Here is a 27730-nt window from a genome sequence, read left to right as displayed (position 1 = left end):
GCTGTAAGAGGACTGAGCAGGGAGCGAGTATCCCAGGGGAATGGGACTGAGAGTGACAGCGGGAGTATCAGCGTTAGTTACCTGCGTATCCTCGGGCTCTGGCGAGTCCTGAAATAATCAGAAATGAGAATTTACACAAACGAAATGCAGCCTCAGCAGGTCACATACTGTGAAAAACAAACCACACAACCAGAAACAGCTTACCCAGTTCTGCCAGAGGGTCCATGGGAATGAGAGGAGAGAAAAAGGAAAAAAGAACATAAATGAATCAACAGGAGAGATTCTCAGTAACAAAAGTGCCCAGTTCTAACCCCGCATTACATTGTCTTCAGTGAGAATTTTGCCTGAGTAAGGACAGCAGGATTGGGCTCCTAATCACTAGTTATGACTTCTCCTTTATTGCATCTGATCCTGCAAACCCTCCCCCCAGAAATCAATGGGGCTGCACCTGTGGGGATCACTCATGTGAGTCAGGGGGGTAGAATGGAGCCATTGGTGATAAGGGGCCCAGTTCTTTTCCCTACTCCGGTCACTGTGTGCAGGGATGGTGCAGACTGGCTGGAACCAGACCCTGGACATCAGAGAATTCCCCTGCCGTAGGGAGAGCCCAGCGGGGGTAAAGCAGCATAGCTGGCTCCTGTGTCAACTACCCCCACCCCCCGCCATCCTGGTGTAGGGTGGGTGTTGGGGCTGGGAGGAGGTGTGCTGGGGTAGAGCAGAGCAGGGCACATCACCAATTCTCAGGGACCACAGCCAGCTGGAGCAAATTAGAGCAAACCCTGAGGCTGCCTGAGAACCAGGGAGCCATAACCAGCTCCTGCCCTGCCCCCACCCCAAACAGGTCTTGGCCCAGCAGAGAACCTGGGCCTGCCGCTCAAAGAACTCTTCCTTCATAAGTGTCTCCACTATCTGGGTGATGCTGGGTGACCCCAAGGGCTGCTGAGCACCTGCCAGCTTCAGTGGGATCAGACCCATCTGCCTGATCCTACAGCTGCTGTGTGTGTGTAAGCCAATAGGGCCCAATCCTGCTCCAAGGAGACCTATGGGTGCAGGAGCACATCCATGGAGAGCTCACCGGGCTGGGCCCTAGTGGTATAAAAGAATCGTTGTTCTCGTTACAGGGTCTCTCGGGTGTCAGTAAGTGACGTTTGTTTGTTTGCTTTTTAAGAGTATTTCCAAGGGTTAATGTTGTGAAAAATAAAACTGTTAATATTCATATTTCAATACCAAACATTTCCCATCCATTATGTCTGGATAATATCTGGATTGCCCCTTGTCATGTACGTTACCTGTCTCAGTAGCACATTAATTTTTTACACTAACACGTCTTTGCACACACAGCTCTGAGTGTTCCTTTTCCAATTTAAAGAATAATCAAAACTAGTACAAATGCTCTTACCTTTCGCTGCCTCGTATTCCGCTGGAAAGTCAAAGACATTGGGAGTTAATATTGAATCTCAAAACTTAATGGGCTACAGTCAAGCTAAAAGCGACGTCTCCCTCATTGGTGTTACGAGTGTTTTGGAAGATTTGTCCATAAGATACTAAGCAGAGCACAGCACAGGAGCTGGCTTCTCATGGGCAAATGGAATTAAGCTGTCCTGCCTCATCTGTTAGATCTACTGCATTATAAACCTAGGATACCGGACAGGTAAACCTGGCCCAGAGAGCAGGGCTTCCTGGCTCCACGTCATTACTCGTCTCTGGCCGTGCCACACTGTTCCCTGCAACCCCCCACCCACCTGCCCCTCTTCATCCCCCGTCCTCTGCACAGACACACAACTTTATGCCCCACCCCAGGCCATATCTCCATAGCCCAGGGCCAGTCTCCTGCCCCACTGCACATTGTTATTTGCATTCCAGTAGCATCTAGAGGTCGCACTCAGAGCTGGGTCCCACTGAGCTGGGTCCTGTACACACACACTCAGGGCCAGGGCCGATCGTGCTAGGTCCAGTACACACACACTCAGGGCCAGGCCCCACTGTGTTAGGTCCTGTATGCACACACTCAGGGCTGGGACCCACTGGGCTACATTCTGTATGCATACACAGTGCCAGGCCCCACAGTGCTAGGACCTGAACACACACACTCAGGGCCAGGCCTGATCGTGCTAGGTCCTGCACACACACACTCAGGGCTGGGTTTCTCTGAGCTAGGTCCTGTACGCACACAGTGTGCCAGGCCCCATAGTGCTAGGTCCTGTACACACACACTCAGGGACTGGCTGACCACGTGCCCAGCCAGGAGAGATTCCAGGGGCCACAGCACAGCTGGGTTTGGAGAAGGGATTGAAGAGAGAAGGGGGCAGCTTTACAAATACTGAGGGGATGTTTTTCTGTACATGGAGTGGGAGAAAACACTGAGGTGTTTAAGGGAGAAGCAGACAGGCTGGTGACCCAGGCTGCGGGTGACCAGACACCCCAATATTAGGGCTTTGTCTTATAAATGCAACTATTCCTCCCCCCCACCCCCCACAAAAAAAAGTGTCCTGATTCTTCACACTTACTATCTGGTCACCCTACCTAGGCTGACAGGAGAAAAAATAAAATAAAAAGCCCAGCGGCAGTACAGCTTCCCCTGGAAGTCTTGTCGAGGATGACGGCCCTGCTGGACCACCCCTAAAACTGGCCCTACGCGCCCACCCCTAGAACTGACCCCGCGCACCCACCCCTACAGCCGGCCCTGCACGTCCACCCCTAGAACCCACCCTGCTGGCCCACCCCTAGAACCGGCCCCACGCGCCCACCCCTGGAACCGGCCCTGCTGGCCCACCCCTAGATCTGGCCAATCGCTCAGACAGGGTGGGACTAAATGTTGAGTTGAGAGGCCTAAAGGCAAAGACAAGGAGCTTGTGCTGGAGCGGTGCTGGAGCGGGCCTCAGTGGAACTAAGTGGTGGATGTGGCAGGAGAGACGAGGCTAAGGGCTGAGCCTAGCGGCTGTGCTTTGGATGGAGCTGAGGGGACAAAGTGGCTGGCATTAAGGCCGGGCAGGAGGAGATCACAGCAGTGGAGGTGTGAGATGATGAGGTGGATAAGAGCCTGGGCTGTCGGGACAGACACAAGAGGCTGTATCTGTGACATGTTATACACGCAGGAGCAGGGAGATTGCGGTGAGGTCAGGACATGGGGGCCTAGAGAGAGGCTGAGTCAGAGACAATGTCTAGATTGACTGGACTGATGGAGATGTTGTTGGGGTGGCCAACACTGTATTTCAAAAATACAGGATAGTTTTTTTCTCCCCGCACCCTAAACCCTGACCTGGGCCTACATCATGGAGTGGTTCTCCCAGCAAGGGCAGGGGAAATCCCCCCTGGCCCCTCCCATAAGGAGCCACCTCAAGCCAGACCCCAGGCCTCCCACTCTGCTCTGGGCTCCCTGCAGCCAGCTCAGGCCTCACACCCCAGCTCAGGACCACAATTCCTGGCCCACAGAAGGGGCAGAGATCCTGGTACCTAGCTCAGGGCAGCCCAGTGTGGGGAATGGGAAGCAGGGAGGGAGGGAGACCAGCCACAGCCCCCTGCCTCGGGGAGGGCTCATGGTGTTATCCAAAGAGATGAAGAAACTAGGAAATGGGGTGGGCTGTGAGGGGGCCAGAAGAACTTTGAGCTTAAGTTGCTCTCTGGCCATCGACGAGGAGGAGTTGTCAGACAGGCTGAGATGTGGGATGGGATGCCCGGAAACAGTTTTTAGCAGAGCAAGAGTTTGAGAGTCACTGGCATAGAGGTGGTATCTGATGCTGTGAGTGTCCATAAGAACCACTAGGGAGAAGCACTGAGCTTTGGGGGATGTGCTGTGAAAGAGGGAGACAGGAAGAGACCCACCCAACAGAACAGACACCGAAAGCAATTAGCGAGGCAGGAGGAGAACTGGGAGAGGAGGGAGCTGTGAAAGGTGAGGATTTAGTGGAGATAGGAGTGGTCAGGCCGCCAACAGCAATTCCGGGCCCCGGGGCAGAACAGTGATTAGGCCCCCACGCACACACAAGCTGCGCCCACGCGGACACGCTCCACCTAACATTTGGGCAGTGCTGCCGGGTGCGCTGTTGGGCACGCTCTTCCAGCATGGCCAGGGCTGCCACATGCCCATCTGGTAGCGTTGCCAATTGTTTGATGGCGCAAACCCAAAGACCATTGCCATGCCCCCTGCCACGCCCCTTCTCTGAGGCCCTGCCCCCTGCTCACTCCATCCCCCCTCCCTCTGTCACCTGCTCTCCCCCACCCTCACTCACTTTCACCTGGCAGGGGCAGGGGCTTGGGGTCCAGGAGGAGGTGTAGGGTGCAGGTTCTGGGAGGGAGATTGGATGCAGGGGGGGTATGGGGTCGGGATCTGGGAGGGAGTTTGGGTGCAGAAGATGTGGGCTCTGGGCTGGGGCAGGGATTTGGGTGCAGGAGGGGGTGCAGGGTGCAGGCTCTGAGAGGGAGTTTGGGTGCGGGAGGGGGTGCAGGCTCTGTGCTGGGGTTGAGGTGCAGGAGGGGGTGCAGGGTGCAGGCTCTGGGAGGGAGTTTGGGTGCGGGGAGCTGGCTCTGGGCTGGGGCAGGGGGTTGGGGTGCAGGGAGTCAGGAGGTCAGTGCTTTCCTCGGACAGCTCACAAAAGTGACTGGCACACCCCTCTGGCAGCTGCTGGTAGGCGTGGGGGCTGGGGGCACTGTGGGAGCATAGGCCTCGATGGGGAGCTCAGAGCTTGGGCAGGGGCTCGAGGAGAGGGGCAGGGGGCAGAGTGGTGGTTCACACACTGCCCATGAGGAAGGTTCTTCTCCTCCCCGTCTCTCACCTCGGTTCTGGGTGGCCTCTGAGCACATCTACTGGATCAGGTCCTACGGGTGAGCTACATCCTCCTCCCCCCAGTTTATGCGTCGCCACAGGCACAGGTGGGAGATAGGTTCCCAAACTTCTAGCATGAGGCAGCAGTGCACTCTTCGTGCCCAGAGGCACAAGCTTAGACAATGTGAGAACTTACACAGAGATTTATGTCCTGAGTGAATTTAGGTGCCTACAGGGGTAGGTGTCAGCCAAGCGGGGGGTTGTGGATCATAGTGTCTAAAACGGGGATTGTGGCTGGAGTTTAGGTGCCTAGGGCTCTTTGTAGATCGGGGCCATAATGCGATTCTGAGATAGAAGCTGAGGGAGGTTGTGGAATCTCTATCATGAGAGCAGGTTAGACGAACACCCGCCAGAGATGGTCTAGATCAGAGGTGGGCAAACTGTGGCCTGCGGGTCACATCCAGTCCGCAGGACCATCCTGCCCAGCCCTTGAGCTCCTGGCCAGGGAGGCTAGCCCCCGGCCCCTCCCCTGCTGTTCCCTCCCCACTGCCCCCCGCAGCCATGTCACCGCATGGGCAGCGGGGCTGTGAGCTCCTGCCGCTCTGAGCGGCATGGTAAGGGAGCGGTGGGGGGGTTCGGTAGGCGGTCCCGGAGGAAGTCAGGGGACAGGGAGCGGTTGGATGGAGCGGAGGTTCTGGGGCGGGGCGGTCGGGGTCGGGGAACAGGGGGAGTTTGATAGGGTGGGGAGTCCCAGGAGGTCTGTGGGGGGGCGGGGAGGTGGATAGGGGCAGGAGAGCAGTCACGGGACAGGGAGCAGGGGGGATTGGATAGGGGGTGGCATCCTGGGGGGAGGAGGGTTGGGGCAGGAGGTCCTGGGAGGGGGCGGTCAGGAGACAAGGAGCAGGGGGCGTTGGATGGGTCGGGATTTCTGAGGGGGGCAATCAGAGAGTGGAAAGTGGGAGGGGGTGTTTAGAGGGTGGGGGCCAGGCTGTTTGGGGAGGCACAGCCTTCCTTACCTGGCCCTCCATAGAGTTTCGCACCCCAATGTGGCCCGAGGGCCAAAAAGTTTGCCCACCCTGGTCTAGATAATACTTAGTCCTGCCATGAGTGCAGGAGACTGGCCTAGTTGACCTCTCAAGGTCCCTTCCAGTCCTACGAGTCTATGATTAGTGGGGGTTACAGTGGAGAGGACGTACTTGTAATTTAAGGGTAAAGCACATTACAGGGATCTTGTAATTATCCCCAAACCAAGTGTTATAAACTCAGGAAATACAGATCTAAGGTTACATTTAAAATCAATCGGATCCCATTGATCCCAGACACTGACCTTTCTGTCTCTCTATCTCAGATTGCAGAGCCTCTAGAGGGAGAAAAGAGGGAGAGGTGAGACGTCCCCCTGTCGTATTTATGGGGATAGACTTAATATTGTAACAGATACTGACCTTTCTCTCCCTCCCATTCAGACAGCAGGGTTTCTAGAGAGAGAACAGCGTGAGAGGTGATTCATCAATTCACAGATTCCAAGGCCAGAAGGGACCATTGTGATCACCTAGTCTGACCCCTGCATAACACAAGCCAGTGGATTTCCCCACAATAATTCCTACAGCAGATCATTTAGAAAAACACCCAATCTTGATTACAAACTGCCAGTGCTAGAGAATCCACCATGACCCTTGGCATGGGCAGTGGGTATAATAGGCTAGGAGAGGCTCAGCCTCCCCTGCACTGCCGCGGCCACCAGACCCCTCTTTGTAGGGTTTTGGGGGGAAGTTTTTCATTTATTAGGCCCCATGCAGGTTCTGGGGCATCTGGTGAGGTGGTATGTGCTATTCAGCTTCCTGGGTTCATCAGTAATTTCCCTGGACTGGAGGTTACTGATAGATCCAGGAAGCTGAGTAGCACATATAGCCTCCTCAGCCACCCCAAAACCTGCATGGGGCATAGCAAAAGCATCTTCCAGACCTGAGAGATGGTTTCCCCAGGCAGCTTGGGGTCTGGGGAGGGGAGGCACAGCACAGCTGCAGCTGACCCAGGGCAGCTCCGGACAGGTGGGAGGGGAAGGCTCGGGGCTTCAGCCGGCCTGGGGCTCCTCCAGCCGAGGGAGGGGGTGCTTGGGGCTCCTCCAGGTGTGGGGAAGGGACAGAGGGTCTCGGGGCTCTGGCTGCATGGGGGGGGCATAGGTGAAAGATGCAGAGCTGGGGCTAGCTTCCCCAAAGGGGGGCTCCACCCGCCGCCCATGACCCTCAGTAAATTGTTCCAATTGATCCAATGATTAATTATGGCTGGCAAGATTTCACCCTGCTGTGTTTATGGGGATAACTCTACTGCCAACTAATATGATGGGCCCAGACACTAACCTTTCTCGCTCTCCTTATCCGATCGCAGAGTTTCTAGAGGGAGAAAAGGTTGAGAGGTGAGATTTCACCATCATGTTTAAGGCGCAGTTCCTGCTATTAATGTAATTGTGCTGTAACTATGAAAGCGAGGCAGACAGACTGACAAACAGGACACACAGACAGATCTGTCTCAACATCCCTGCAGCCAGCATCCCCGCTGCCTGGGCCTGTCACACTCCTGTCTAATCTGGCTATTGAGAGGGGTGGGAGGGGGGAGACGGTCTCTTTTTTTGTCCAGTTCCTTGTCTGCTCCCCTCTGGCCCATCCCCTGAACAGCCCCAGCTTCCTCTCCGCTCCTCCCCCCGCAGCTCCTGACTGTGGGGATGAAGGATGGAAGTGAGCGATGGGAATGGGGCACTGACCTGGGCTGGGAAAGGGGACAGGGTCTGATTGGCTCCATTCTAGGCCAACTCCTGACCCTGTGGCAGGTGCCTGTCCCCTGGTCTTAGTGATACATGGGAACAGCTCCCCCTAGGGCCTGGGTAGATGGGGAGTGTCCCAGCTAAAAACAGGGTGGAGAGACCTTTCTTTAGCTGGGTGCTCAGGTCAGCATGAGCCAAGGAGGGGGGTGTGGATGAGCCCCTACAGGCGTCGCTGCTAAGATCAGCTCTTTCCCACTGGGAGCTCGTCCCCTTGATGTGTCATCCCTGGGGTACCAACACTACTGGAAATGGAGGTAGCGTCATGTTTGCCAGTCACTGCTGAGAACAGCCTGAGTGAGACCATCTTGTGCCCAGTGTGAGCAACATCTCAGACCAGCTGTGCAAGTCCTGAGTGTGTTTGTGTTATTACAGCATCCTAGCCACAGTTCACCAGTTCAGCTAGTGTGGAGAATTCTCTAAAAGGCCCAGGGAACAAGGCAGTGACAGTTAATTGTTCTTATTGTTTAATGCTTTAAAATGAGCCCAACAGATTTCTCTCTCTCTCTCTCTCTCTCTCTGGGCATATACATGACTTTTACATACAACTCAAAATGTGTATATCCCTGTCACCTAAACGTGCACTCAACTCACATAATGTACCTGTTAATTAAAGCCACTAACTAAACCAGTCCACACCTGGTGCTGAAGGTGACAGTTCTAAAGGTGCAGCATCCATTTCCAGCTTTCACAAGTACAAAGCTCCTTTCTGCTTCTCTCAATTACCTGCTTCCATCCCCACTGGGAAATCATTGTAACAGAGATTTCCCCTTCCCAATTCTTCCAACACTGGTACATTTCTACATAATTTTCACAGTCCTTCAGGTGAGAAAACCCTCTGGGTGGGACTTTCACAGCTGCCTTGGGGGTTTGCACACTCAGTATCCATTAATTTAAACAAAAATTGGGCATTCAGACCCCTTAGGCATCTGTGAAAATTCCAGCATCTCTATAAACACATAGATCACTGAAGGGCAGTTCTGCCCTTTGCAACTGGAGAAAAAACTACAGCTGAGCACTTCTACTGCAATAGAGAGTTCATTGCCCTATTTCTGTAGTGTAGCAGGATCTCAGGCAGAGCAAATCTGAGTGTAGATAAGTTCTAACCTTTCCATTTGCACAGCCACTGCTTTGCCCTTCCACAGCTCCTACTCACAAGCACAGACTGGGGGGCAGAACTGACCCTAGCAAACCCCTCTTCTACTTTGCGTTCTGTTTTTCTTGCCAGCAGCCAAGTTCCGTATGTCGGGGCTCCAAGCCCAGCTCACTGAGCCCAACATGGTGTTTCAAACAGAGCCGCTTTCTGTTCCGTATGTTTGGTGCTGTCAGCCCAGCTCACTGAGCCCCAGGGAACAGTTCAGACTCACACATTCACTTGGGATCCCGGAGTGAGATCTGAAGGGCTGAAACCACTTGACAATTCTTGGTTCAAACATGATCATAATTTCTTCAGCTCCCTCTTCACCCTCAGCCCAGCTCCCACTGCCTGAAACTCCTCCGAACACTGAATCAAAGCCCCTTAATCCCTGTCTCTTTACTTTTGGTTTGGTTTTTAAATCTCTGTCTGTCTCTCACCATGTTCCCCTCACCCCCTCTCATTACATCACCTTTCGCTCTGTGCTGCCTCCAGAAGCAGTAACTGGCCAGGGCCATGAGAACAGCCAGGACAGGCAGGATCAACCCCAGAGCCACCGTCCAGGGATTACCTCCTGGGAAAAACAGCTCTGCAAGAGAAAGTGCCATTGGCTTGGGAACAAACACGCGCAGAATGAAGGCAGGATGCTGCGACAGTGGTGACACTGTGATTAGTTAAAAGACTCTCACAGGGAAATACACAGGGAGATGTGGCTGCTTTGTGCTTTACTATTAAGCCAATGGAAGCCCAAGCTTTAGCCTGGTTACTTAACTTGGTTAATTAATGGGAGGGGGCATGTTGGGGATAGGGAGGGGGTAGGGTGCAGCTCCATTATGCTACACCTATCCCCCACTGGCATAAGCTCAAGAAGTCCCTAGGTTGCTCTAAGTGATCCCAAGGCTGCAGATTGGGGTTCAGCTTCATGGGAGAGTCTGGCCCGAAGAATGTTAATGCAGGATTTTAATAAAAACATAACTTGAGCCTATAGACTCAGAGTAAAAATTCCTCCAGAGTCGTCTTCCCTGGGCCTTGGGGAAATGGTTGACTAGAGGGTCCTTTGCTAAGTGATTAGTGGTGTATATTGAAAACTGCGTAAAAATTACAAGCTGACACTTGAAATCCTGAGGGGATTCCTGGTCCTGCTTGCAGGCTAAAGGGCTCTCTAGGGAGTGTGCATCTGGTTCCTCTGCAGTCAGTCTGCAAAGAGCCAGCCTAGAGCAAAGTGGGGTTTATTCTGCCCCGCTGCCTTAGGGAGCAGCCTGCTTTGTCTCTTTCTGTATTTGGCTGTGGCATGTTAGAGTTCTGGGTTCTTAGAAATAAAGCAGTGCTACATTGCAGCCTTTCGGGAAAAGTGTTTATGTGTGGTTTCAACTCTCTCTGTATGTATTGTGAACATAACAATTAAGTAGTACTGGGCATATCATAGACTAACCAGCAGTGCAGCACTATGAGACCTCAGATGAATAGTGCTTTACAAATACAACTTTCTTACCATTACTATTACAGTGAAATATTCATTCAGTATTAACCAAGTTATTTGGTAGATAATAATACATAAAATCGCAACCTTTTAGTCTAAAAATTAAGATGCTCCTAGGTAAGAATTTGTTTCAGCCAATTTTGGGCCTCAACTTTTATTGCTTGTATTTTCCGATGTATTCTAAGTAGCAATACTCAGACCATATCCAGACCTCTCTTCTTCTGTTTAGGAAAAATGACTTCATTAGCCAGATTTTCATAAATACTCAGCACCCAGCAGCTCTCACTGAGAACAAAGGAGAATTCCCTCCCCCATCCCTACTGAGAACTGTGATGGTCACAATACACAGAGAGCAGTTAGACAGAAACATAAATACTCCTGCTGGAAGGTTGCAGCGTAACACGACTTTATGTCTTAGGCCTGGTCTACACTACGACTTTAATTCGGATTTAGCAGCATTAAATCGAATTAACCCTGCACCTGTCCACACAACGAAGCCATTTAATTCGAAATAAAGGGCTCTTTAAATCGATTTCTGTACTCCACCCCGACGAGCGGAGTAGCGCCAAAATCAATTTTATCATTTCGAATTAGGGTTAGTGTGGCCGCAATTCGATGGTATTGGCCTCCGGGAGCTATCCCACAGTGCACCATTGTGACCGCTCTGGACAGCAATCTGAACTCGTATGCACTGGCCAGGTAGACAGGAAAAGCCCCGCGAACATTTGAATTTCATTTCCTGTTTGCCCAGCGTGGAGAGCACAGGTGACCACAGATAGCTCATCAGCACAGGTAACCATGCAGGCCGATAATCGAAAAAGAGCACCAGCATGGACCGTACGGGAGGTACTGGATCTGATCACTATATGGGGAGAGGATTCAGTGCTAGCAGAACTTCGTTCAAAAAGACGAAATGCCAAAACTTTTGAAAAAATTTCCAAGGGCATGATGGAGAGAGGCCACAATAGGGACTCAGATCAGTGCCGCGTGAAAGTCAAGGAGCTCAGACAAGCCTATCAAAAAACAAAGGAGGCAAACGGTTGCTTCGGGTCAGAGCCGCGGACATGCTGCTTCTACGACGAGCTGCATGCAGTTCTGGGGGGGGCCGCCACCATTACCCCACCTCTGACCGTGGATTCCGAGGTGGGGATAATCTCATCAGCTACACCTGAGGATTGTGCAGATGGGGAAGAGGAGGAGGAGGAGGACGAGCTTGCAGAGAGCACCCAGCACTCCGTTCTCCCCAACAGCCAGGATCTTTTTCTCAGCCTGACTGAAGTACCCTCCCTACCCAGTATCCAAGACCATGACCCCATGGAAGGGACCTCAGGTGAGTTTACCTTTTAAAATATAAAACTTGTTTTAAAAGCAAGGGTTTTTAATGATTACTTTTCCCTGAGGACTTGGGATGCATTCGCAGCCATTACAGCTATTGGAAAAGTCTAGTTAATGTGTCTGGGGATGGAACGGAAATCCTCCAGGGACATCTCCATGAAGCTCTCCTTGAGATACTCCAAAAGCCTTTGCAGAAGGTTTCTGGGCAGTGCAGCCTTATTCCGTCCTCCATGGTAGGACACTTGACCGCGCCATGCTTGCAGCAAGTAATCTGGTATCATTGCATGACAAAGCCTGGCAGCGTATGGTCCTGGTGTTTGCTGGCATTCAAGCAACATCCGTTCTTTATCTTGCTGTGTAATCCTCAGGAGAGTGATATCGCTCATGGTAACCTGGTTGAAATACGGGAATTTAATTAAGGGGACAGAGTGGCAGTTCCTACTGGGCTGTTTGCCTGTGGCTGAAAAGAAATCCTTCCCTGCAGTTAGCCAAGCACGGGGGGGGGGGGGGGCGGAGGAATTGGCCCAGAGCTTTTCACATTTGGCTAGCAGGGATCTTCCCTGATACCAGCCACGTGGTGGGGGGAAGGGTAAAGCAATCATCCCAGAGAATTCATGGCGGGGTGGGGGGTGTTAGTTTGGTTCCTGCAGGGATCTTCCCTGATACCAGCCACATGGGGGAGGGAGGGATAAAGCGATCATCCAGAGAATTGGATGGGGGGGGTGGTTAGTTTGTTTTCTGCTGCTGCTGAATGTTAACAGGAAAACTGCAGCACTCAATGGGCTTTGCTTGGTATGTGGGAAAGGAGGGCACAGAAGCCGAAAGACAATGGCTTACCATGGCCACATGCAAGCCGAATTCTGTTGCCCGGACCTGTGATCTCTAGCAGCAAAGCCACAGGCACTCAATATTAAGAGGTAAAATGCGACCTTGCACAGAAATCACATGTGCTATGTAATGTGAATAGTGTTGGTCACCGTGAAAGAGTATAAGCATTGTTCTGCAAAATGTATCTTTTTAAAAAATTCTCTCCTTTTTTCCCTCCCTGCAGCAGCTGCAAATTCTTCAAGCCTCCCTCCTTCGTCCCGAAGGCTATCACAGATAAGGCGTCGGAAAAAGAAGACGCGAGACGAGATGTTCGCAGAAATCATGGAATCCACCCGCAGTGACAGAGCTCATCTGAATGAGTGGAAGGACACGGTTTCAAAGTATAGGAAAGAAGCCAGTGAACGTGAGGACAGGAGGGACCAACGTGAGGACATGAGGGACCAACGTGAGGAGAGGAGAGACGCTCGAGATGAGAGGTGGCGGCAGGAAGATCAGAGGAGGCAGGATGCAACGCTGGGGCTGCTACATGAGCAAACAGACATGCTCCGGCGTCTGGTGGAGCTTCAGGAACAGCAGCAGGATAACAGAGTGCCGCTACAGCCCCTGTATAACCCCCCTCCCCTCTCCCCATGTTCCATAGCCTCCTCACCCAGACGTGTAAGAATGCGGGGGGGGAGGCTCTGTACACCTTCCCATTCCACCCCAGTGGACAGCCCAAGCACAAGGCTGTCATTTTTTTAACCTTTTTTTAGTGGCCTTTTCCTTCCCAACGATCCTCCTCCCAAACCCCACCCGGGTTCCCTGCCTCTTTTTATAATCTATTAATATAGAATAAAGGATTTTTTAAAGGATAGTGACTTTATTTGGTTTGAAAGCAAGCTGGGGGAAGGGGGAGGGTGGGTTCCTTACAGATAATGAGTCAATAAAGGGGGCGGGTTTTCATGAAGGAGAAACAAACAGATATTTCACACTGTAGCCTGGCCAGTCATGAAACTGGTTTTCAAAGCTTCTCTGATGCACAGCGCTTCCTGGTGTGCTCTTCTAATCGCCCTGGTGTCTGGCTGCGCATAATCAGCACCCAGGCAATTTGCCTCAGCCTCCCACCCCACCATAAAGGTCTCCCCCTTACTTTCACAGAGATTGTGGAGTACACAGCAAGCAGAAATAACAATGGGGAGATTGGTTTGGCTGAGCTCTGAGCAAGTCAGTAATGATCGCCAGCAACCTTTTAAACGGCCAAATGCACATTCTACCACCATTCTGCACTTGCTCAGCCTGTAGTTGAACAGCTCCTGACTACTGTCCAGGCTGCCTGTATATGGCTTCATGAGCCATGGCATTAAGGGGTAGGCTGGGTCCCCAAGAATAACTATTGGCATTTCAACATCCCCAACGGTTATTTTCTGGTCCGGAAAGAAAGTCCCTTGCTGCAGCAGTTTAAACAGAGTAGTGTTCCTGAAGACGCGAGCGTCAGAAACCCTTCCCGGCCAGCCCACGTTGATGTTGGTGAAACGTCCCTTGTGATCCACAAGTGCTTGCAGCACCATTGAAAAGTACCCCTTGTGGTTTATGTACTGGGTACCCTGGTGCTCCGGTGCCAAGATAGGGATATGGGTTCCATCTATCGCCCCACCACAGTTAGGGAATCCCATTGCAGCAAAGCCATCCACTATGACCTGCACATTTCCCAGAGTCACTACCTTTGGTAGCAGCACCTGAGTGATTGCTTTGGCTACTTGCATCACAGCAGCCCCCACAGTAGATTTGCCCACTCCAAATTGATTCCCGACTGACCGGTTGCTGTCTGGCGTTGCAAGCTTCCACAGGGCTATCGCTACTCGCTTCTCAACTGTGAGGGCTGCTCTCATCTTGGTATTCTGGCGTTTCAGGGCAGGGGACAGCAAGTCACAAAGTTCCATGAAAGTGCCCTTATGCATGTGAAAGTTCCACAGCCACTGGGAATCATCCCACACCTGTAACACTATGCGGTCCCACCAGTCTGTGCTTGTTTCCCTTGCCCAGAATCGGCGTTCCATGGATAGAACCTGCCTCATTAACAACATGATCTCCAAAGCACCGGGGCCTGTGGTTTGACAGAATTCTGTGTCCGTGTCCATATCCGCATCAAGCTTGTCGCTGCGCTGCCGCCGCTGCTGCCTCCTCGCCTTGTTTTTCTGGTCCTGGCTCAGCATAAACTCCACGAGAACGCGCGAGGTGTTTACAATGTTCATGACTGCTGTCTTGAGCTGAGCGGGCTCCATGCTTGCCGTGGTATGGAGTCTGCAGTGTTCACCCAGGAAAAAAGGCGTGAAATGGTTGTCTGCTGTCCATTGCTTTCATGCAGGGAGGGAGGGAGGGGTGAGGCTGTACCCAGAACCACCTGCGAAAATGTTTTTTGTCCCATCAGGCACTGGGATCTCAACCCAGAATTCCAATGGGCGGGGGAGACTGCAGGAACTATGGGATAGCTATGGGATAGCTACCCGCAGTGCAACGCTCCAGAAATCGACGCTAGCCCCGGAACATGGACGCACACCGCCAAATTAATGTGCTTAGTATGGCCGCATACATTCGACTTTATACAATCTGTTTCCCAAATTCGAATTATATAAATTCAGATTAATCCCGTAGTGTAGACGTACCCATAGAGTCCAGAACCTTAACACACAAGAAACCTTAAAACAGGAGAGGGGGGTTGTTGTATCCTTGGGGGCAACAGTTTTAGGAAGAAATCACTGGAGACACAGAGAGCTGTAACCCTTAAGAGCAGCCATTTATTGCCACACACTGAACTAACCAAAAACCAGTCAAAACTGGCTGGGCTATCCCCTAATAATCTAACTCAGTTGCCATAGCAACGACAAGGTTCTATTACCACAACAATCAAATACACAACAGGGGCTGCTCCCTAAGGCAGTAGGCACAACTCACCCCACCTTGCTTTATGTCAGCTCTTCTATAGGCACAGAGAGTGCACAGCAGGCTAGAGTGTAAATGCACCTCGCACTAGCCTGTTGTGCCCTAACAGGCTGTGTGCACCCTGCTGCACTGCACTAAAAGTTCCCTGGTGCACTTTGATCTGTTCCTGTTTCAAAGTGGGGCAGATCAAAACGCACTATGGAATCGTTAGTGCATGTAGCAGGGTCCACATGGACAGTTAGTGTGCGGGAGGCTAGTGTGAGGCAGATTTACACCCCAGTTTGCCACAAACTAACCGTTCCTGTAGACAAGCCCTGATTCTGCTCACACACTTTGCTACAGAGCCCTCTAGTCTTCAAACAGGACCTGAAAACCCACAACTCCTAAAGTAACAGCTTGCGATTCCAACACAGTTTTCACTACAGCACAAGAACAAAGGAAAATTCCCTCCCCCTCCCACACTGAGAAGAAGGATGATTGCTGGGTACTGAGCTGTTATGAAAATCTGGCCAATGGTGCCTCAGCCTTCAAGGTGCTAAACACTCTCAGCTCCTACTGGAGTCGAAGGGTATGTCTACACTGCAATTAGCACCCACAGCTGGCCCGTGCCAATTGACTCAGGTTCAGGGGGCTTGGGCGAAGGGGCTGTTTAATTGCAGTGTAGACCTTCAGGCTCATATTGAATCCTGAGCTCTGGGAACCTCCCACCTCACAGGGTCTTAGAGTCCGCTCTCCAGCCCAAGCCTGAACATATACACTGCCATTTAACAGCCCCTTAGTCCTAGCCCATTAGCCTGAGTCAGCTGGCACAGGGCACCAGCAGGTGTCTAATTTCAATGTAGACATATCCAAAGAGAACTGAGGTTGTTCAGGACTTTCCAAGATGTGCTCTGTACCTTGAAGGCTCAGGCCAATAAATAGGAGACAGAATGATAAATACTCTCCACTCATGTCTGCAGTAACTCAGTCTATCCATGTGTGGCATGGACGGGCACTGACCTGCTATGGAAATCACTGACTCTCTCTCCTGGTTGAGTCGGGGGTTCCTGACACAGCAGGACACTTTCTGGTTGGACTCTTCTGTTAGAACAATGACAATCTCTGTTTGAAACAGGCCATTGGCCGCTGGGGATATTTCTTCAGAGGCTGATGGCAAGAGCTGCCCCTGGAGATCTCTCCACAGCACCTCGGGCTGTGGGTACCATCCGGATGATCGACACACAACCCGGATCCCTCCATCCTGATGTCCCACCACAGAGATGACAGGAACAGAGCCCATATCTACAGAAGAAATAAATGAACTTGTGATAATCCTGCAGTGCCTAGTAATGAGCCAAAAGCTTTATTACACTGTTATCAAAAACCATTTCTTATTAAACTAATAATTAGATGTGAGTTCACGAGTGTGGTTGGTCAGTTCATCTGGCCAGATTAATATTTGATATACAGTAAAATTAATATTATAATAGGGCTTTTCTATATGTACAAATTTGCTCCAGTCTAGTTAAACTGGTTTAGTTAATCAAGTGCAAATTCCTCTGTGGACACTCTTAAATCAAGAAGGAATTAATTCAAGCTAAATCAATATAACCCATTTCCAAACCCATTTAAGTGTCCATAAAGAGGTTTGCATTAGTTCATATGTATGTGTAAGCAGAGTCAGAATGAGCTCTCCCCTGACATCTGGTGGTGAGCTGTGGAAAAGGACTTTTGGGACTGATCTTATTTGCATGGGCACACCCACCCTGCCTAGCATGATGCTTGGTCACTTTGGCTGCTGTGGGATTCCCAGTCTCTTTGTTATTAGGGCAGGAGTAATAAAGAGTTGTTATGCAGGTTGAGTGAATCAAGGACAGCAGAACTGTACTTGGCATTTTCTGACTGAGGGGCTCACCCTCAACTAAACAGCATTCGCTAGGCAAGGGAGATAGGTTCCAAAGCCCAATGAGTTGAGAGAGGTTGGGGACAGTTATTTGTACTGGGGGGGTTGGGCCCTGGCTCTAAGCATGATTTTCACCTGTTCTTTCTCCACTGTGTAACAGAGCTAATTTAGACTCAATTAAGAGTCTAGTTATATGCTGTAGAGCTGAAATCACTGATACCTAGGTCTAATCATTAGGTCTATGTTGGGCTAGGGGTTCTGATGCAAGAAGACTATCTAGTGTGCACCAACAAGCAGAAGAAAGAATTTGCCTGTAAGACACAGCCTAAGGTCAGAGCTGGTATGAGTCTTCTGCATGACCGTGATGGGCAGCAACCAGAATCCAGACGAGACTGACCTTGTCTGACCAACAGGGAAAGTCCACCTGCCTGATCAGGATTGGTGAGCATAGCATTGTATGCTTAGCGTGTGTATTCTGGTTGGTAATTGTTAATAAATAGAGGGTGAGGATATTACTGTGTAAGGCTCTTTCATTGGTAAAAGAATCCACAAACCCACAGAAGAGTACGCCCTGAGCCGTAGGAATTGGGTAAGGGTGGGGTATCATAGAGTGTGCAGGTAACACAGGTGAACAAAGGAGAAAGTTAATGAACTCATGCAGTATGCTCAGTAGGGCATCTCCAAGGGTGGGGGCCAATTCCACTCTGAATATAAAGAAAAAAGGTACCAAAGTCTTCAGTTAGTTCAGCCAGACCCAGAGGGCGACAGCCACACCAGAGGAAAGGTGAAGATCTCTGCCCTGAGCGCTGATACTCACAGATCTGCTTTTACTGATTGCAGCGAGAAGATAACCACAAAGAGATGGATATCAGCCTATTCGAAGAACTGGGCACTTGCTGCTGGTTCAGCTCATGGAGGTGTGGTGACATTAATACCAAATCAGCAGTGTAAGTTTTAAATGCAGGATTTGTGGCCTGTGAACCATTTGGTACTGAAGAAATCTGTATGTTTGATGCTAATTTTGTTGGTGTTGTTTGTAAAGTATTTGCTGAATGGTTATAATGATAAGATTGTCTCTAGACTTGTGAGGAGTCTCAGTTAACCCTCAGATTGTCCCTTTATGAACCTAATGATTGTTTCAGTTTGGGGTAGCTTTACTCCATTGTGGTGTCTTTATTCTAAACTGGAGCAACTCAGGGTATGAGCATCCATTACTGTCCAAATGTGCATATTTATCTCATGTGTTGCTATCCAAGAGTGGGAGTTCTGCTGTCCAACCAGACTGAACCCTCTCACTCTCCCTGGAGTAACATGGAATTATAGTGGGTGCTTGTGCAATGAAAGTTTGGTGGGTTACGTGTACAGTACAGAAGGGAATGACCTTGTTGTGGTTACAAAATGGACTCTGTGTAATACCCAGTTGTGGCAGCTCAGGTTACTCACATTTAACAGTTATTGTGCTGTGGATGGAGCGAGTGGCTGGAAGGGTTTTAAGTAAAAGTTTATCAGAATTATTGGCTATGATTGTTTGTCTTACAATAGTGATTAGGGGCCCAACTGAGACTGGGGCCCAGGTGTGTTGGGCGCTGTACACATGGGCAGTGGGTTAACCCTGCCCCTTCCGCCGGAGGCCCCACGGCAGCCAACCCCCCTGCCCTGTAGGGGCAGGTCCCCAGACCCCCCGCGTGAGTGCCATGCGGCCTCAGCCTTCCCGGTCTCAGAGCATGGGGAGGGTGGGCAATGCACAGCCCCATGGCCCCAGTCTCCCCAGCCTCACAAGACTGGAGGGAGCTGCGCTGAAGCGGGGGAGGGGAGGGCTGGGGATTGAGTGTGGGTGGGGCCACATCTGGCATTGCTTTTCCCTGTCTCTTATACCCACTGCCCATGGCTGTACACACATTGTAGGAGACAGTCTGTGCCCTGCGGAGTTTACAGTCTAAACGGGCAACACAGACAAAGGGTGAGAGAGGAAACAGAGAAACAGAGACTTGCCGAAGTTCACACACAGCTCAGTAGCAAAGGTAGGACTAGAACCGCCGTCCCTTGACACTCAGTGCACTGCGCTATCCACCAGGCAACCCTGCCTCTTGTTTATTACTGTTCTAGCATATGTGCATGTTCTTCATATTCTCTACCAATCGTGGGGAGCCGCTACATAATTCTGCAGTTTCCTGAGCGGGAATAAGGGGCTGGTTCTCCCTTTTATGAACACAGCCAATGCCTCTCAACGCACACTGTGCAGCAGGGACAAAGGGTTGAATCAGAAGAACCAATGGAAGGAGCTGTGCACTGCTCAACTGATGGGCAGGGAGGCCAAACTCTTCCACTACTTTCACTTACAAAGCTAATTAGAAACATATTTGTGACCCCCTTGGGGTTTAGAGAGCACGGCCCCTTCAAACCTGTGCTGGGGCAAAGGAAGTGCTGGGTGTTCCAGGGGAGGAGAGTGGAGAGAGGGAGGGACAGGGTGAGTGTGTCTGTAGATCTGGACAAAAGGGCTACAACGAGAGGCCCTCACACAATGACAGTAGCCGAACACTTGCCAAAAGCCCAGGAAGTACAGAGCAGCAGACTGGGGATGCCACAGGATGGGAGCCAGGAGGAGCACTGTGCCAGGTAGGACTCCCCTGAGAAGGACAAACTGGGCCTGGTGAGCAGGGCCTGGTGCATTTCCAAAATGCAGAGAGCGGCTAAACTTAAACTCCTGAAACCCAAGAGATAAAAGTAATGGCACACACCACCCCAGCCCTGCCACCTGGACTCTGCCTCCTGGGCTGGCAATAAGCGCTGGGAACGGTTCAGTGAGGGTGGTTCCACAACACACAGGCACGACGGAGACTGTGTTCGGAGTCACTGTAGTGCCTGGGGGAGGGATTAATACAAGCAGGCTGGTTGAGCTGTCACTGCGATATGAGGAGAGGTGCATGTACCTTGAGGGATCTCATATGTGTCTCATTTCAGTGCTGAGGTCTGTAGGCTGTGTCAGCAGAAGTGCACAGAGGGATTGCCACGGGGATTGCCAGCAGCCTGGTGTTCGCTGCACCTGACCTAAACCTCATGTCCTGGTTACAGACCTAGCTACACATGTGCCCTTGCTGGTCTCTCTGGCATCTTCAGGGTCAGGCCTCCTGCCTTCCCCTGTCCTGGGGAGCAGGGAGAATTCCTCAATTCTCCCATTCTTATACCAGGCGCTGGGCTACAGGACTCTGTATCAACCACTGTTACCCTGTGGGCGCCAGACACAAGCCGAGATCAATCCCAGCTGGTGACATCAGCATGGGGAGGATCAGCTATTGTCTGGTACCAGGTGTGCACAAAAAAGTTGTAATAACCACAACATGCCGACATCACCTGACTTTTTAGGGGTGTTTGTGTATCTCATTAATTCCTTGCTCTAATGAACTCAGTCTTAGCCCACTAGCCCTGCCCCAGAATCCAATGTGTCAACGCAAATTTCAAAACAATCTGAGTATGTTTCTGGATTTTAGAGCCCTTAGAAAATAAAGTTGTTAAACAGTGAGCTAGAATAAACCTTAACAGAGCAGAGCTCCTGCCCCACTATAATGAGACACATCAGGTGGCATCTCACAGTGACCCCTCTGACTCCATTTATTACCCTGTTGAAGACATCAAAGTACCACAAGTCACTGACCTGCCACCTGCAGTTCCATTAAAGCTTCTTCATAAGAGACACTGGACTGAAAATAACAACTGTACTGCCCATCGTCGGAGGGTTGGACATCGTGTATTCTCAGAGAAACTTTCCCATCGATGATGTCATCTTTCAAGAGCTCAGTTCTGCCTTGATATTCTGGCATCTGCTCTCCATACTGATCCTGCCCATCACGGTACAGGAGCACGACTGCAGAGTCCTGGGATCGTAACCATCCCACCTCCATGTTCTCAGCGCTCATCCTGGGGGAGAGGTGGCAGGGCAGGATGGCCTCCCCACCTAGGGAGGCAGTGACTGGACGGTCAGGTCCTGTCACTGTGAACTGTGCTGTGAAATGAGTCAGGGGAAAACTAAAATTAAATTGGAGAGGAACCAAGACAGACAGGAATGTAAGTGCAGCAGGAGGCATATTGCCAACTTTGAAGTGTTCAAAGATCAGGAGAAAGTTCCCCCTCCCCCGCCCAAATTATGAGATTGGCTTAAAAATAAAGAGATTTTTTAAAAATCATAAAATTGGTCTCTGCCTTCTGATTTCTGAACCTTTAAAGATGACTTGGGTCACATTTTCAAGTATTTATCTGCACCAAGATGGACCGAAACGTACTTTAAAACAAAATGAAAGCTGAGATTCTCAGCTAATCACAGGCCTCCGGGAGCTGTGGCTTTAAGAAACCCATCAGATAGCATGAGACTTGTGATAAAGTTCTGTGAGCTGGTAATACTGAGGGGACATCTACTCTTTGAGCTGGAGGTGTAATTTCCAGTGTGGGGAGACATGCACCCACTAGCTTTGAGTGAGCTAGCATGAGAAAGCGTAGTTGTGGTGGTGTGAGCGGGGGGATGGGCTATCTGCCCAGGTATGATCCTGCCCAGGACCCTAGGTACATATTCAGGGAGGCTTCTCATGCTACTGTGTCTACTCTCCCATTTATAGCACGACAGCTTGATCAGAGCTAGTGCAGGTATGTCTACCCCATCTGGAGACACCAAGGAACAACATCTTACATATTAAAGGTTTCGACAGTGCTAACTAAGGGCTTCATGGTGAGGGAAGGGGAGGGAGAGCTGAGATGGTGGAGGGGATGGGGGGGCTACATGTTGTGAGGGATGGTGAGGCAGAGGATGGAGAAGGAGTCAGACTCAGCAGTTTTCTCTCACACTTACAGTCACTGTAAACACCAGGGAACTGTCGAGATGCTGGGACATGGACTGTCTCAAATTTCTAGCACCAGCTCTGTTAGCAACTACACACTGTAAACCCTTCAAAGCACAACCATTATCCCCATTGCACTGTAGCAAAATGTACAGGCAAGGGGAGGAGTGCTGAGGAATGACATAGCAACCATGTGGCCTAGTGGAGAGATCACTGGACTGGGACTATTCCTGGCTCTGCCAGTGGCCTGCTCGGTGATCTGGGCAAGTCTCTTCACTGCTCTGTGCCTCAGTTTCCCCATCTGTAAAATGGGGATAATGAATAAAGTTCCTTGAGCTCTACTGATGAAAAGCACTATATAAAAACTCGGGATTTGTGTTATGATCTAGCCACAGCCATGTATCAACTGCAAATCTAAGTGAGAACTACAACTGCCTAAATGACAATTAATGTCTACTACAAGGAGTCATCTTTCTGTTCAAGAAACTAGGAAAGATTCTGACAAAAATCTTTGCCTGTGCAGAGTTAAGGTTCCCAGAGGTATCTCAGGTCCTTCCAGAAAACAGTTCAGCAAAACTCAGGGCTCTGAACACCTGCAAATGCAAAGTTAAGGTACAGGCCAAAGCAACCTTAACTCTGCCCTCTTTGAGAGATGATCCAATACACCCACCACACACAGACCCGCACTCTGCCTGTGCAGATAAGGCACATCACTCGGGGATCAGGGCATATGACAACTGTAGCACAGAGTCCAACGCCTTCTCCTTGCTAAGGGGAAACTTGTTTTTAGGGGAGCTGCTCTGAACAGGAGCTAACGACCCTGTTCTACACTGAGCTACTGCCCAGAAATAGCCCCACATTTGTCACATTTTACAACCCTTCATCCCCTTTAACAGCCCCTTCACTCTCACTCTGCGTCAATGTCAGTGAATGTGCCAGGTGGCAGGAGGAGCATGTCGAGGCACTCTCACACTAACAGGAAGAGGCAGAGAGGAGGCTGGTGCTAAATTAAAGCAAGGACCATAAGGGAAGTAGAAACACCAAATCCAAGGGAGAAATCCAGGCCCCACTGAAGTCAATGGGAGTTTTCACCCAGGGGTTTGGCTGGCAGGAGTCCAGCAGACAGCGTTAGGAGGAGGGATATTCTGGGTGTGTCCTGAGCTGCCTGGGTGACCCTAGAAGGGGTGACATGGTCATTTCTCTCGGTATGTGCGAGGAGTTGCAGGGCAGCAGAGCTCTGTGTGAGAACGGCAGCAAACCCAGCGAAGAGGCCGGAGCTCCTACCTGACACCAGCCTGTGAACCTGTAGAGTGAGGCAGAGAGCGACGTAGCCAGGCAGAGTGGAGCACACTGTGGAGCCGCGGGAGAACGAGGGAACCTTCCCCAACATCGTAGCTGGGTCTGGGCACAGAAGAAACAAACAAAATCAGACGTGCAGTGACTGGCACAAGGGTTAGCCCACCCTGCTGTGCAGTGCATGGAGTTGGGAAGGGATTCTCCCCATAGCTCTAGTTGCACTAGCTCCAAGCAGGGTCAAACATCACTGAGGTTAAAAGCCCAGCAGTAGCTGGCAGCCCGTCTGCACTAGCGCTTGCTCCCTGGAGCTGTGCCTGTTCTAAGGTTAATGGTTATTCCAGAATAAATCCATACTTGGACATTCTAATTTCGGAGCAAGAATGCCTTGTTTGTGTGTTAGCCCACTTCTGCAGTGCATTGGGTAAACAGGAACAGCGCAATTGTCTTCTGGAATAAGAGTGTTGGATAAATGTAGCTGTAATATAGGGTGTGTCTACACTTTCTGTTGACCCAGACTCTGAGACTTACTCCTGCGAGTCTTTTATTGCTGTGTGGACGTACCCATAGAGTCCCAAAGAGTCAAAGGTGTTAACATGACCCAGTCACTGTTCAATATTAAACAGTTAAAATGGGCTTGGATTTGGTATACAGAGACCTCAGCCTGCTTAGCACCATGGCAAATGCACCATAACAAATGTTTTCAATCTTTTATTAAAGATATAGAAAAAGAAGGAAAAATAGTTAAAGCATTTGAATATAAAATATTAAATTAGTCTTTCATTTAACAACATCCCTGGTTTCCTTTCCCTTTAGCTGGAGAGAGTTTTTAAAAGGAAAAAGCCTCTTAGGGCTGGTCTACACTACAAGTTTAGGTTGAAGTATTCAGCATTAGGTCAAATTTATAATGAGTGTGTTTACACTGCCGAGTCCCTCCCGTCGATCTAAAGGATTTTAAAATCGACTCCTGTAATCCACCTGAATGAGTGGAGTAAAGCCAGAGGCAACATTCATGCCTCTAATTAAGGGGAGTTTAACCATTGTGTATTGTATTTCGGAGTTACTGGTCTCCAGGTGATGATCCAGAGTGCTCCAGTGAGCACTTTGAACTCCAATGCTCTTCAGCCAGGTGAGCAGGAAAAGCCCTGGGGAACTTTTGAATGTTCATTCCCTGTTGGAGCAGCATGGACTGCGTCCACACAACTAACCCCATTCCGTCGACCTAAAGGGCTCTTAAAATCGACTTCTGTATTCCTCCCCGGCGAGGGGAGTAGCACTAAAATCGACCTTGATGGGTCGAATTTGGGGTAGTGCGGATGCAAATCAATGGTATTGGCCTCCGGGAGCTATCCCATTGTCTACACTACGAAATTAAGTCGATTTTATAGAAGTCGATTTTTAGAAACCGATTTTATACAGTCGATTGCGTATGTCCACACTAAGCACATTAAGTTGGTGGAGTGCGTCCTCCCTACCGTGGCTAGCAACTACTTACAGAGCAGTGCACTGTGGGTAGCTATCCCACAGTTCCTGCAGTCTCCGCTGCCCATTGGAATTCTGGGTTAAGCTCCCAATGCCTGATGGGGCAAAAACATTGTCGCGGGTGGTTTTGGGTACATGTCATCAGGCCCCCCTCCCTCCCTCCATGCAAGCAACGGCAGACAATCATTTCGCACCTTTTTTCCTGGGTTACCCGTGCAGACGCCATGCCACGGCAAGCATGGAGCCCGCTCAGCTCACCATCACCGTGTGTCTCCTGGGTGCTGCTGGCAGATGTGGTATGCATTGCTACACTGCAGCAGCTCCTTGCCTTCGCGGCAGATGGTGCAGTAGGACTGATAGCTGTTGTACATCTCCTGGGTGCTCCTGGCAGATCTCGGTGAGGTCGATCAGGGGCGCCTGGACAGACATGGCTATCCTCCTCTTAGAACACTGAATGGGAGCCGGAGACTCCAGGTCATTCTCTTCTTTAAGTTTTGTCTAATGGAGATTCAGTCCTGCCTGGAATATCATGCAAGCTGGAGGCTTCTGCCTCAGGCTGCTCTCCCAGCCTGCAGCACCACGCGGTCGCACCTACCCCAGCCTACCTCTTGCTCCATGGCTCATGAAGCCTGGACAGTAGTAAGGAGCAGTTCAACTATAGGCTGAGCAAGTGCATAATGGTGGTAGAATGTGCCTTTGGATGTTTAAAAGCTCGCTGGCACTGTTTGCTGACTAGGTCAGACCTCAGTGCAACCCACATTCCCATTGTTATTGCTGCTTGCTGTGTGCTCCATAATATCTGTGAGAGTAAGGGGGAGACATTTATGGCAGGGTGGGAGGTTGAGGCAAATAGCCTGGCATCCGATTTTGAGCAGACAGATACCAGGGCGATTAGAAGAGCACAGCAAGGCGCACTGCGCATCTGAGAAGCTTTGAATACCAGTTTCATGACTGGCCAGGCTTTGGTGTGACAGTTGTTTGTGTTTCTCCTTGATGCAAACCAGCCCCCTTTGTTGATTTTAATTCCCTGTAAGCCAACCACCCTCCCCCCTTCGAAATAAAGTAACTATTGTTTTGAAACCATGCATTCTTTCTTTATTAATTAAAAAAAAAAAAAAAAGAGAGATAACGGATAAGGTAGCCCGGGTGGGGTTGGGGAGGAGGGAAGGACAAGACCACATTGCTTATTGTAACCACACTAAAAATCAAACTGTTTGAATGACAGCCTTCTGTTGCTTGGACCATCCTCTGTAGTGGAGTGGCTGGGTGCCCGGAGCCTCCCCTCCTGGGGAGGAGGGTAGACGGTTGTACAGTGGATGCAGCGGGGGTCTGTGCTCTTGTTGGCTTTCCTGCAGCTCCAACAGACACTTTATCATGTCTGTTTGCTCCCCCAACAGACACTTCATCATGTCTGTTTGCTCCCCCATTAGCCTCAGCATTATGTCCTGCCTCCACTCTTCACGCTCACTTAATTCTTTCCTGGCCTCTGCCACTGAATGTCTCCATGCATTAAGCTGTGCTCTATCAGTGCGGGAGGACTGCATGAGCTCGGAAAACATGTCATCGTGAGGGTGTTTTTTTCACCTTCTAATCTGCGATAACCTCAAGGACAGAGATGATGGGGGAGTGTAGAAACATTCTATGCTCTACGATTCTGGGGGGACTGCATGGTCACCTGTGTTGCTGAGTGCTGCTGAGTTTGCCATGCTGACCAAACAGGAAATGAAATTCAAAAATTCCCGGGACTTTTCCTGTGTACCTGGCTACTGCATCAGAGTTCAAAGTGCTGTCCAGAGTGGTCAAAATGGAACACTCTGGGCCCTGGTCTACACTACGGGGTTAAGTTGAATTTAGCCACGTTAGGTCAATTTAAAAATGACTGCATCCACACAACCAACCCCGTTCCGTCGACCTAAAGGGCTCTTAAAATTGACTTCTGTACTCCTCCCCGACAAGGGGAGTAGCGCTAAAATCGACCTTGCTGGGTCGAATTTGTGGTAGTGTGGACGCAAATCGATGGTATTGGCCTCTGGGAGCTATCCCAGAGTACTCCATTGTTCTCAGGAGATGTGCAGTGACGGTCAGCTGAGCAGGCTCCATGCTTGCTGTGGTATGGCATCTGCATGGGTAACCCAGGAAAAAAGGTGCAAAACGATTGTCTGCTGTTGCTTGCACGGAGGGAGGGAGGGGGCCTGACGACATGTACCCCAAACCACCCACAACACGTTGGCCCACCCGCTTGCCCGCACCACAGGCAGAGCTCCTCGGCTGCTGGCCAGAGCTGGTCCCCTGCAACCTGTGTGGAGAGAGAGCGAGGCCAGGTGAGTGGAGTGAACCCGCTGTGATCATGACTATGCTCCCCTCTCTCTTGGCTCAGCCCAGCTCCTCCACCCACCGCCACCTACCTGCTACCAGCTGATTTGTGCAGGGCCAGCACTACTGACATCCAGCTCAGGCCAGCAGGGAGGAGACAGATGGCTGGCAGCACACACACGGACAGGCCTTCTCCCCCTCCTGCACCCCTAATCCCTGCACCCCTTTACTGCTAACCCCTGCATCTCCCTCCTGTACCTATGTGGGGAAAATGACCTGGATGCACAAAGCAGCTAGCATTGCTGCTCACTCCCCCCGGGACTGCTGCTCCTCTGCCCCGTGCACCCCTAGGGGGCTGTGATGGGAGAAGCGAGGAGCAACATCAGGGCTCCCTGCATCCAGGTCACATTCCTTGCCTGGGCTGCATAAGTGGAGAGCAGAGAGCAGCAGCTCCTGATGCCTCCTAGCATAGCCCAGGTGGGGAAAGTGACCTGGATGCAGGGAGCCCTGGCGTGTGTGTGTGTGTGTGTGTGTGTGTGTGTGTGTGTGTGTGTGAAACCAACTAACAAAGCTGGCCAACACACCAGCCATGTGCTGCCCTCACTAGGAGGGAACCAATCCATTATCTCATCCTCACATTTCTCATCTCATAGGAACTAC

The 27730-nt window shown here is 50.8% G+C and overlaps 1 protein-coding gene across 1 annotated transcript in view; it reads right to left on the bottom strand.

Moving 5' to 3' along the window:
• The window catches only part of LOC128848299 (butyrophilin subfamily 1 member A1-like), a 36044-nt gene extending 12672 nt beyond the window's left edge, over positions 1-23372 (bottom strand). Inside the window, exons 1-10 of the mRNA XM_054048211.1 lie at positions 23267-23372; positions 20809-21156; positions 16274-16555; positions 9185-9301; positions 7120-7152; positions 6205-6237; positions 6090-6122; positions 1400-1420; positions 205-210; positions 82-108 (exon numbers count right to left, since the gene is read on the bottom strand). Coding sequence (XP_053904186.1) covers positions 82-108; positions 205-210; positions 1400-1420; positions 6090-6122; positions 6205-6237; positions 7120-7152; positions 9185-9301; positions 16274-16555; positions 20809-21156; positions 23267-23372 — 1006 coding nt within the window. The remainder of the gene's footprint in view (positions 1-81; positions 109-204; positions 211-1399; positions 1421-6089; positions 6123-6204; positions 6238-7119; positions 7153-9184; positions 9302-16273; positions 16556-20808; positions 21157-23266) is intronic.
• Between the last annotated feature and the right edge of the window lie 4358 nt (positions 23373-27730).

The sequence above is a fragment of the Malaclemys terrapin genome, chromosome 13 (assembly GCF_027887155.1).
Source record: "Malaclemys terrapin pileata isolate rMalTer1 chromosome 13, rMalTer1.hap1, whole genome shotgun sequence".
Lineage (NCBI taxonomy): Eukaryota > Metazoa > Chordata > Testudines > Emydidae > Malaclemys > Malaclemys terrapin.
This window is presented reverse-complemented; position numbering and strand designations above follow the sequence as displayed.